Source organism: Solea senegalensis, linkage group LG8, assembly GCF_019176455.1.
Source record: "Solea senegalensis isolate Sse05_10M linkage group LG8, IFAPA_SoseM_1, whole genome shotgun sequence".
NCBI lineage: Eukaryota > Metazoa > Chordata > Actinopteri > Pleuronectiformes > Soleidae > Solea > Solea senegalensis.
The window spans coordinates 18,086,853-18,099,802 of NC_058028.1; the positions used below are offsets into that span (position 1 = coordinate 18,086,853).

Below are 12,950 nucleotides of genomic sequence, written 5' to 3' on the forward strand. Positions count from 1 at the left end.
AATTACACCAAAAAAATAAAATGATATACATACAGTACATACATACACAACATACAATGAATACATACGAAAAAACTCGATGCTTAGGGGATTCATGCAGCCAAAAGTGAAAGTGGGGAGCATTGATAATTATGGATTAGAGAAGCTCAATTAAGTGCTCAATCAAATGTAATTACACAATTTCTGCAGACTCAAAACATCTCTTACACCCACAGTTCCGGCATTAAAAGTACAAAAATCCTGTTCTTACAAATCTGTGCTTGTCAAATGTTGTTTCTTTTGTACTGTTATCCACAGATGTAGTGAATGAATGACAGGTAGAATTTTGAAATACATAATTAATAGAGATTAAAAGGAAGACAGAGAAGGTAGGACATAGGGAAAGTTAAATATAGGAGCCGGAGGGAAACTGGGGACTAATGTAACGACACTGTCCTTAAAAAAAAGGCCACAGCCATGTTTTACAGCACTCTACTCTTCTTTCCTCTCTTTCTACTCCAGCTCACTCATCACAAAGAAATGTTTAGATGAAAAGCACTTTTAGCAACATGGAACTAGCTCATCTCCTGCATGTGCATGTGCACACACACACGCACGCATGCACACACGCGCGCACACACACACACACACACACACACACACACACACACACACACACACACACACACACACACACACACACACACACACACACACACACACACACACACACACACACACACACACACACACAACAAGTCACAAACTCATGCAAAGCATAGATGTGGAAAACTAGAGCACTGGAACAGAACATTCTGTTATTCCAAGAATACTTTTGAAGGAACATGTGGGTGAGAGCACACTGAGCTTACCATTTTCTAACACACACACACACACACACACCTGAACACACACACAGACAAACACCGGGAACATGGCTGCATGCAAAATGATGTGACAGTTTTTGAGAGCTTGATGGGGTTTGTGTTGGGTTGTGGCTTAAGGTGATCAAAAATGAACACAAGAGACAAGATGGAATAAGAGGGGAGAGAGCTGGTCTGTGGTGCCTGAGAGACACACACACACACATATGCGTGCAGACCAGGTGAAAGCGCAGACACTGCGTGTCACAAGAGACTGTTTTATAATGTCAGATGACATAAATCATAAGGCTGAGAACACCAAATAGAGGAACAGATAAGAGCCAGATCTGTCATTTGAGATAAGGCAGAGATATTGAAAAACAGGGACAGAAAAAAAAAGCCGATGGTTTATTCATTTAGTGACTTTCACTGTGAGCAGCTTGATTGAAAAAGCATTTTTAGCCTCCTGATCTCCTCCCACTCGCTTTGCTCCACTGTTTTCTTTTGCTTGTGACTTTATCAATCTCTCCCTTCCAGGAAATAACCAGTGGGTCAGCTAAATCAGGGTTCTCTCTTTAGCGTTTCCATTCTCTCTATTATTGTCTTCCCTCTATCATCTGGCACAGTTGTTTCCCATCTGCCCTGGCCTTCCTGGCGTGCAATCTCGTCATGGAGCAAACAGCCAATCAGGGCGACACAGACAAATATTCTCTATTCTCTATTCTTATTTCCTTACCTGAGCATCTCCCCGTGCTGTTTCTCTTGCCCAAGTAACTGTTCTGCATCCTCTTTCAAGGAAGCTGCCACCGCCAGGCTGTCAAGGAAGATGAAGAGAAAGAAAGAGTGAAGTTAAAAAGTCACAAGCAGTGCCGGATAGCTCAGTTAGTAGAGCTGGAGCCCTGTCCTTTGTTGTGTGTCTGTCTTTCTCTCCCTCTCTCTCTCCCTCTCTCTCTCTCTCTCTCCCCTTTGTCCATAAAAGCCCCCCAAAATACAAGCAATATTAACTAACTGAAGAACCTAAGCCAAGTGTAATGCCACTGTACTCCTATGAGATAAAATGAGATTATTGATGATGCAACTTTAATGACAAAGAGGAGAGGATAATTGAGATAAGATGAAAAATGTAATGCTCTTACATGTAATGATATTAAGACGTGGACTTCCCTCCCCAGCTCATCTTTCTGGTTATTTTGAGCATGAGCAGTGTCAGCAAAGTGTAAATTGGATCTGGCCTCAAAGGATTTATAAGTCGTAAATTAAAAAAAAAAAGAAAATAACTGAATTAGTCTCCAAATGTGAGCGAACCTGCAAGTATAATGACAGACAGGAGTGTTAGGATTTGTCACTATAGCCACAATACTTGCACATGCAGTGCTGACCATATGTTAATTATACATTGGAGGTAGGGATTAGTCATTACAATACTAGAATCTGAATCACATATCATATTGGGCTCTGTTATAAGAACAAGAAATGGTAAATCCAAAAAATACTTGTGTAACTTTTGAACATAAACAAATGTCCATTACATTCAAACCATCGTCAACCATAAGTTCACAGAATGCTAATTATCTATTCCACATGACTCTCATATCTCATATCTTGTAGGCAACTGCAGCATTGCACAAGTAAAGTGAGACACCTGCAAACAGTTTGATGCAATCAGTGCCCCTGCACTGCTGGTGTATACACACAAATGCTCCCTCTGTCAGGTTTGGTAGTATTGTTCGTCAAAGGACGCAGTAAACAAATAATGTTACATCATTTCTGAACAGGAAGACAAAACAGAAGCAGAATAATTACAGCATAAGAAACATAAACACTGAAAGTTACGGTACTTACTAAAGCTTTAAAGCCCATACATGTCCATGTAGTCTTATAAGAATGCTATTCAGAGATAATATTAAAAAAGAATTTAGTAATGAGCCTATTAGCTATTCATATGAGCGACAATGATCTACAGACAGTTAAAGTTCATGACATGTTTTTTTACTACTCTTAGAAGGCATAAATGTGGGTTTATGGACAAACCTTTTTGTTTGCACTGCTCTTCAGCAGATGTTTTCACTCGGTCATAATCGGCATCATATTCTCCAGTCAAAGCAACTTCACTCCTCATTCATCCTCACCTCAAACATTTCCTCCTCAACCAGCCCGTCAGCCACACCCACCTCATCAGTTGATTCCACTCCCCTGGTTCACTCAGCTGCTCGACATCTCCAATCAACCCAGTATGAAGACTCCTGCTGTACAGTAAAGCTGGGGACACGCCGCACAACTGTCCCAGTATTTACCGACTTGGAGTACACACTAACCTACTGGTTTCAGCAGATTTCAACAGAGTCTCCAAGATATTCCTTCATGACGCGATTTCCCGTGTCCCACCAAGTCTTTTCTCATTGACTGTTGGCATCATGTGTTTGCAGTTGAGTCAGTCAGATCAGCACACACTACCCACGAGTCGGCTCGAAAAATCAAACGTGATTGTTGGGTAATTCACCCTCACACACTTCCATTCAAGTCTTTATCTTTTCACAAATAGCCATGCTGACTGGAGCAGACGTGGGTAAAATCAGGCAAAACATATTGTAGCATGTCCCCAATTTTACTCACTGGCAGATTGTTCTTTGCCACCCCAATGCAAGACTTTCCAGCACTCTGGACACATTTACACACACAAACACCGGTCGCAAAGGAAAGACGTTTTCTGTCGCCTTGTCAGGTGTCTGTCGTGGGTGGAGCTGGTCTACCTCCTCTCGGACTGTACTGCACCATTTTACTCTGGTACTCCAAATATACGTACCGTACCAAACCGTTCCACTCAGCGAAACCACGGCTTTAAGGACACTACCAGAGACTCCTGTCATACTGTGTGCTGCATCAGGATCCAACCCTCACCCATTACACAGTTTGATTGACTCCATATTGCCTCACTTGAATTTGACAGACAGGTGTTAAAGAGCAGTAAAAAAAAAAAAAGAAAGATACTGACAGTGAGCGTATGTGACCTTAAAATACAGAAACAACACTTGTTTTTTTTCTTAAACACCACAAATAAGCACTGGCAGTGAGACAGAGATAAACATAATGAGCCAACACAGCAGACTAGACAAATCAAGACTAAAACCAGACAGGTAATGATCAAGACCAACACAATTTAATCAAGCAGTGTAATTTAAATAAGATGCAGCAATCCTAACTGGGGATTTTCTGCATATTGCCCACATTCAAAAGCCCTGTATGCAATGAAAAACACCCCAGTGATGATAAAGCAATGGCAGGTACATTCTCTGTCACTGTTACTACATAAGACAGTGGAAATAACTGGTTTATTATTAAGACATCTGTGTTTATGGTATACCTCGGCCACTGACATCACCCTGTTATTGATATTGATCGGCAGGTAATCTTTAGCTATGTGTTTCGTGGCAACTATTTCACATACACACCTCTTCTCATTTATTTAGTGACTGATCTGCTGTCGTAACCACAGATGTGCTAATAGGCAAAACAAACAGGCTCTCGAGTGTCACGCTGAATATCTCAAACAGCTCAGACAACCTCAAACAACCAGGAAACCGGTTATTAACGTTTTTTGAGAGCCTCAGAAATAAAGAGGGATTGGAAATAGATCAGTCGTTTTATCAGTGGTATCCAGAAACGGTTATCTTTGTTTGTTTTATGTAGAGGGAAGACACAGATATCAAGTTGCCTGAGTGTGATTAATAGCATCATCATTTGAAGGTAGTGAACAGCCATTTTATATTTCATGGAGTCATTTATCCAAGATTACAAATGGAGTTAGTGAAGTGGTGGTGGAAAGAATTTAAAGACTGATATGTTGTATCCCACTTTCCTCTTTCAGAACTGTGTTATTTGCACCAGCTTGATGAACAAAAACAGCTGAAAGGGGACATTTAAGAAGATTGTAATGTATACATTTTAGGATTAAAAGGATTAACATTAAGTGAGTTTTTTTTTTTACATATTTCTGTGAATGCAGTCGTGTTTTTTTTCTTTTTAATGTGTAAATATTTACATGAAATTTACTATCCTGATTCAATAAAGGCCACATGTTGGTAGGAACTTTGTGGGTGAGAATGGACTGGGCAAATGTGTGTCTCTGGTGATCCTGTGTGTGTGTGTACATGCATGTACCATTTTCATGAGAGTGTGGCTTAGCTGACATGCTCCTGTCTGTGTTAATGTGAGAGTCAGACATTTCTGTGAGCATTTAATCCTGTCTATTTGTACGTTTGCCACTTGCTGACCAATTGTGGCTGAGTGTGTGATCTTGTGTGCATGTGAAATGAGTGTGTCTGTGCGTGCGTGCCTTTGCTTTTGGCAGCTCAGACTCCCACTGTTCACCCATCTGTCCCCACCAGTCCCAAAGCAAGATCAGACAGAACGCTGCCGAGAGAGAGGGAGAGAGAAAGAGAGAGAGAGAGAGAGAGAGAGAGAGAGAGAGAATGGCCGTTTGCGTGGATTCCGTGTGAGTGTGTGTGTGTATTTTGTATACAAATCTGTGTGTGCTCTGTGCACACGGGTTTGAGCTCCTGTTCCCAGGGTAGTGGCTGTCAGTGGAATAACTAGCTAGCACGGTGCCAGTGAGTGCGTGCCAGATTAGAGTACCCCCTACCAGCAGCCCGAATCAACTGCCTCATCAGGACATGCCTCTGTCTCTCTCACACACACACACACACACACACACACACACACACACACACACAGCGAGAGCAGACGTTACATGCACACACCAGCAGTGCTGATCTGCTAATCACAGTGTTATCACGACCGACCAAGTAAAAGATTTTTTTTTTTTTTACGGGTGTGCATCTGTCGAAGTGTTTATGCGGTGTGCTCCTTCATATTTTTTTGAGATTTGGGTTAAAGGTCAACTTTACAGAACAAACTGAACCTTCCAGACTGAGCACAAGATGTCTGTGTTGATCCCTCTACTAATACTTTTTGCTGTCCTTGTCTTTGGGATATTTTTCTGTTTTGCTTTTTAACAGATTAGACAAAATGTAGGTCTTTTTCCTACCGTGTTTCAAAATGTACGAGTGACATGGTACAGTTTGGGCTCCAGGGTAAAGCCCTGGGTCAGGATTGTGTTTCGACTTGGTAGACGGGGTGTGCGCTGTGCCCCATGGCCGCATCAGCGAGATACGTAGCGTGACATCGAACGTGACAGACAACAACACAACGGACCGTCTCAACAAGATGTCAAGCCTTGTATGAGAATAGACTAATCAATAGATCTATCATTTTCTGTTCCAGGCCTTTTGATATTGGTCAGAGTGAGAAAATCTATCGCGTGTGTGCATGTGTTTGTGTGTGTGAGTTCTGGCTTTTTCTTTTTTTTTCTGTCATCATTAAAAGCGAGATAAAAGCTCCCCCAATATCAAAGTGTCATCTGCTCACTCACTGTGTGTGGGCACGTGTGTTGGGAGTTGAAAGAGTGTTTTGATCAACACCCTGGCAGGACATTCAAAGCAGAAAGTCATTTTTCTTAAGCCAAAAAGGACCACAAACGGAACATGTTATGCCCGTATATCATGACAACTAAGAAGAGGTACACTGACACGCACAATGTACAATGTCATAGATGGTGTATGTGAAGCTTTCAAAGGTTTGTAAAATTAGAAGGCTGAAAAACATATTATGGGCTTGTAAAAGGCTGATTACCTGATCTTTACGGATAACTACATGCGCTTAAATTAGACCAGTCATTGCTTCATCAATGAACTGTAATCCTTTTCAAAAAAATGTTTTGTCTGTCTCTCTGACTGAGTGTGTGTGTGTGTATGTGTGTTGCCATGTCAGCAATAATGCCATAACAATGATAGTGATCATCATAACGACACTCGCACATGCACAGACACATAATCAAGTGCAAGCACAATGAATTATAGCATATTATGACTAACTGCATCAGCTGTAAGAATATGAAAATAAATATGTCTCCCAGCTTGTCAGTTTTAATTTAGATTCTGTGGAGCAATGCACCTCTGTTTCATTTGTATGTGTGGGTTGCTATGCTACTGCTCTAACATGTTGCTGGTGATGACCAAATAAACTTTGTCATACTACACCAACACACACACACACATGAATATCATTAGTTTTGTTTAGCTTGTTGTATGAGCTCCACCATGAGCCACCACGAGAACTGAATAGAGGTCATCCTCTGCACCATCACAAGTGAAATACAACACACCACAGCACTGAGAGAGAGAGACTCTTTCTGTTTAAATGTGTGAACTTCAAGTGAAAGGCTGTTTCTCTCTATACTCACTTCAAGTGACAAATTATCTTACACATATACACATATGCATGCGCACACACACAAACACACTCTCTGCTATTCTTCTTGGGACACTACACTGACTTCCATCGAGTATAACCAAAGCATAATCCCTAAAGTTCCGCACACACACACACACACATGCATATATATATCTACACACACATATACATACATATTTACACATGCATATATATATCTACACACACATATACATACATATTTACACATATATATATATACACATATATAAATTTACACATATATACACACATGTATACATATATATGTATATATACAGTATATACACACACTACTACTACTACTACTACTTCTGTGGTTGGATCTCAGACAGTGAATCAAAACCACATGAGTATATAACTATATTTACTGTAAATTACGTCCCTGTAGCAAATGGAAGCTGTTTTATATATTTGACTCTGCTTCACTTCTGCTCTTCCACCTGCAAACAGTCTTATCACTCTAACAATCAGCCCCAGGTGTCTCTCTCTCCCTCCCTCTCTGCCTGCCTCTGTGGGTGTGTGTGTGCACGCTCACCATTTTTATGATTCATTCTTCATAACTGCCAAGAGTAATTTTTGTTACTGTGCACAACAGTGATTATTTTATCAATTGCAGGTGTCTAGAAAAGGCACACTCACACACACACGCACACACACACACACACACACACACACAAGCTGAAACAAATACAAACCCAAATACATTACATACTCAGATACAGAATCAGATACAGACAAAAACAAACTTATACCCAGACAAACTGTTTGGATCAGGGCTGGAAAAAAACAGCCAAAGGAAGCGAGGAAGCGCATATTAAATTCCCAGACACTTCTCTCAACTCTTTAAGCATGCGCACTAAAGGCTTTATATTTTTCAACCTGTCTCATCAAAGTATACTTCCTACCCATTGGTAATTATTGTCCTCCCTCAACAGCAACTTGTTGTCATCAGTCTCTCATTCTCTTACCCATCTTCCCTTTAACTTTGCATGACCGTAATTACGCGACAGTTTGTGCTATCTGAAAAAATTCCAACAGTTTCTAAAAGCTAAGAAGTCAAAGCAAACATGTAGTTATTACGGTAATTTCACTCGCGCCGTTGCAGGAAACCTGCGTCTTTGCCACCAGGGAGGAGAGAGTTGTAAAAACGCCTGCACATTGTTTCCATTTTTCGGCCTGTTTTTGGACATTGAGACAAAGATTCAAACAAAATGTTATTTTAAAAATGATTTACATTTTTTTCAGGCCCTTTCATTATTAACATAACCAAAAAAAACAGATGGACATTTTGAGGCTTAGGTGTTAAAGGGAAACACAAGTTAAGCAAATTGGTGGGCCATCTAAATGCATCTGCTGTGTTAACCACAGATTGGTTGGTTTTTAGTTGGTTGGTTGGTTGGTGGTGGTGTTTAATGGCAGTTGGCATCCATAATGTTGCATTACTGCCTTGTTAACCACAGGTTGGTCACTTGTATTTTTTTTTTACTGGCCAAAAAACATCTGACTTTTGTTGGTAATGGAAGTAATATAATCAGATTTAACGTCTGGTTCAAATGTTCCATCTGATGTGGCTCTGTTCAGCACTTACAGAAAAATTACACCTGGGTAAACGTGCTGATTTCATCTTCAAATGTATTCTGGCAGTGACGATGCTCCTTCTCCAGCAAGACATTATGACACGCACTGTTCACACAGTGATTTAAATCATTACAACAGCTGCACTCCAGTTTAAAAGAGGGAACGAAGTGCAAGTTTAACAAGTTTAACGACTGAAAAATGACCACTTTATCACCCATGGTGCTTTCTCCTGTTGTATGTTGTTTTTAAAGAAAACTCAAAAAATGCCTGCATATATCTGCTTTTAGTGTAAAAGTGATAATGTAACCTGTGTAATAATGTTAACGGTGTATTTATGAAGACTGAAGCTCTCATATCAAGATAGGCACTCTTTACACAAATGAGGCCAGTGATGGCCAACTTTTTAAAATGTACATTAAGCAATTATCTTGATTCATGGAGTGGATGTCAGGTGTATATGTTGTCTATTTGTTTTCGAGAAAGTTTGGCAGCACTTGTGTGTTTATGGAAAAAAAAACTCCAAATATAACACATGCCTTTCTTTCTCGCCCTCTCTCCATTTCTTCCTTTCTTTCAAATAAAAAATGTCTCCAGCTCATCTGTGTTTGAACTTGTCTAGTAGATGACATTTTAAAATAGGGTTTAATTGCACTTTGCACATTACTACCCTTCACCTTGCTTTCAACTGTCATACATCTTTCCTACACACACACACACACACACACCCTCTTTCTATCACGTTTGGAAAACACACAGACCCCATCTGACAGGTGACATTTCAGGTTTGATTTGTGTGTTGCCATCAAGCCATTAGTCACAAGTTGCACACACACATTAGTCCATCCATTCTCCCATGTTGTCAGACCTTCACACGATCAGTCGGCTAAGTAACATATAAGAAAATAAATAAAAGGTGAAAAACCTGTGAAGGAGGACGTGGTTAGTTGCCGTACGTGCAAGGGGTGGATCACAGTAAGGACGTCTACTAGCCAACTACAAATATTCACATATACAAAATCCATCTTCCTTTCATGGTGAAAACACATCACAACGGACGTAGAAAAAGTTGGGAGGGCAATAATAAACACATTTCACTGAAAAGTTGCACATGCTATTTTGTGGCTGTGTAGCCAGCCATTCACAAAATCCTCATTAACTGTCTTTTGCCATTAAATCTGATTATTACCAAATGTATGAGCTAGGGATAGAAATCAGTATTGGTCAGAGTCAGTTATCCTATATATCGCATGCTTCACTAGGTAAGGACTGTACAAACTCTGCATAGTTCATCGGTAGGTACTTGAGATATCGGTATCAGACACAAAAGTGGTATCGTCCCACCCCTAGTATGAGCGATGCAATATAACTGCAGAACAATGAAGCAAATGGTGAAAGATTGAATAAAGACACAGTAATAGTCAAGATACTGTAAGAGGAAAAGAGAAATCCAAGAGAATCCACTGCTGACAGTCCACATATCTCTGACCTCCTGACCCACACTTGACCCTAAGGCTCCAGAGGGATAATGTGCTCATTGTGTATTTGAGTGTATGTGTTTAAAGTGGCTGTTTATGAGAGATAATCAGCTTACATTTGACCAGTTAATGGATTGTTCTGCTGGTCGATAACAACATACAGGCCTCTGGAAAAGCAGCCACATATAAACATAGTGTTTCAGCTATTGACTGCACATGCAAGTACATGCAAACACTGCAAATGTTAAAGCAAATTATCCAATTAAGTCAAATCCATAGTGCATATTAATCAGAATGTTAACATTTATTTTGTGTATTTTCTTTTCCCAAGTCCTTCTCTCATTCACCCATTCACTCTTTACAGGACATTCAGTTTCATTTGTAGAGGACAGTGAATTATGGTTTTGAAAATAAAGGCACTGGCTGTGACCACTTTACTGCAAAGTGCACTAATTACTGTTAGTTCCCAAGGCCAAATGAATAGAATACACCCAGTGAACCACACTATCAAAACCTCCACAAGAGAACATGATAACTTTCAGCAAACAATCCCATAATGACATATAATCCATTTTAAACTACATCTGTCAGTGACAGTGATGTTATACATTTAAATAATTTACTAAATCCAAAACCTCAATTCACTGCTCACCAACCACATGCGGTCTACTGGGAGCAGTTTCTACTTTATTAGCTTAGGTCAAATTTCGGACAGTCACCTCTACTTGTCCACACAACTGACCTGAAACAAATCAAAATAAGTTTGTCAGTAGTCTTAAATGAAAATACAGTGTAAACTGTTGACCTAACTGTCACTGTTTTTATTTCAACAAGACAGTCCTTAGATGCTCTGGATTATTCATAACATTCTCATGAGTCATGGTAAGTCAGCATATTCTACATACAGAAATGTAATTTGGCCTTTGATGGCTGTTTGATTACAGACACCTGCTATTTATTGTAGTTAACCCTTCTGTTACCTAACCCTTTCATCGCCGACAGAATTTGGCATGCATACTTTCTCATTACTCCTAGACTGTTTGTGATATCTAAAAAAAAATAAATAAACGAACTATGGACTGGCCATCTGTCCAGGGTGTGACCACAGCTTTCAGAGAATGTGGCTTAACTGATAAACACACAAGCTAAAATACTAATAAAACTTTTCTTTTGTGTGCTATACACCTTAAGTTCATTTGTAAAATAAGTGAGATGTTTTGCTATTGTGCTTGTGATACATAAGGTTACTCTGACGTTGGCAACTTCAGCTAATAGCTGTCATATGACACGTATTTCCTAATCTCCCAGAATAGCTACGAACAGCCCCAGAGAACAGGCCAGAGCCTGTTGCATTCACCTGAGGTACAAGACAGAAATAGAAAAAAAAAGTTGGCACAGTAATAAAGAGGAAGGGGACAGGCAGCGCCCGTTCTTTAATCTCTCACAGGCCTCATGTTTCTGTTACATTCTTGTGTCTGTCGATTGGTTTTAATGGAGACTATATTTGTTCCACTCTGTTATCACCCTGTTGTCTAAAGACTGAAAACAGTTTCTCTGCTGCCCTCAATTTACAATTTACAATAGCGATTTACCCGTACAATCGTGAGTAACTGCACCTGCTCAATACACAAGTGTATTTGACCTGCGTCTTCCCTCGATACAAAACCCTGTAGAAAATCTCTGCCGCTTTATTCAGAACAAGAGAATAGAAAAACAGAAAGGAGAGCAGACTCTCACTGTGACGCTGCATGCACAAGTAATAGAGAAAGAAGGAGAAAGAGGTCAGGACTGAAGGTAAACCAGCTCTGTGTTTGTGTATGTTGTTAAACTGTTGTTCTGCTCCCCAGAATATCAGAGCAGAACATGTGACATGATTAGTGGCCTAATTTTAAACACTTTTTTGACCACTCAAATTTGACATGGTGGTTATTAACACATTACAAATGCTGTGGGGTCAGAAGAGATATTTTTATCGCTTTACATGAGCCCATGAATAGACAAGGCCGTCCTAAAGATGGTTACACTACATGACAACGTGCCAAAAGCAAAAACAATTTACAAGAAGTCAAAAAATACATTTCCCCTTTTGGGAAAACATTTGTACCTCAAACTATTATTAATACTTGCAATGTCATGATGTTGTTACTGTAACGTTTTTTCCTCTACACACCCTGATACTGGAAAGGAGTCTACCTGTATGTTTAAGAGAAGTGAAATACAACAAACTAATGACCTCATATATATTGCTCAAGAAACATTGGTGCAACAGTGCAAGTGACTTATTCTGTAAAGCAGGGGTGAGAACTTTTAAAGATTTTGCTGCTAATGATTTGGACCATGTGTTAGACAATGAACAGAACTGAAATGAATATCATATCATCATAATAACATTTCTCTACCACTCCTCCTAATAATGGAAACATCTGCCTCCTCATGATTCATTTGTGAACACAGATTCAAAGTGAAATGCAGCAATGAGCCACATTTCTACTAAATTTAGGCAAAAAAAAAACTTTGTCACCTCTTTGATAAAATCAGACTTTAAATATACTATATTCACAAGGACAATTTTAATATTGATGAGTAACTATTGTGCTCTTCCTTTATTGTTACCTGATTGAGCGCTAAATGAGTGAATAAACCCTATTAAACACAGCTGATTAAAAGTCAGAGAGATTATACTACTATACAGCACAAACAGAACACGCACCAACAAGCAGAATAA

General features: G+C 39.7%; 1 protein-coding gene across 2 annotated transcripts in view; it reads right to left on the reverse strand.

Annotated features, from left to right (window-relative positions):
• Window positions 1-12,950, reverse strand: part of lekr1 (leucine, glutamate and lysine rich 1) — a 72,556-nt gene that overhangs the window by 39,661 nt on the left and 19,945 nt on the right. For both annotated transcript variants that reach the window (XM_044032855.1, XM_044032856.1), the window contains exon 4: window positions 1,579-1,656. In XM_044032855.1, the coding sequence (XP_043888790.1) occupies window positions 1,579-1,656 (78 nt within the window). The remainder of the gene's footprint in view (window positions 1-1,578; window positions 1,657-12,950) is intronic.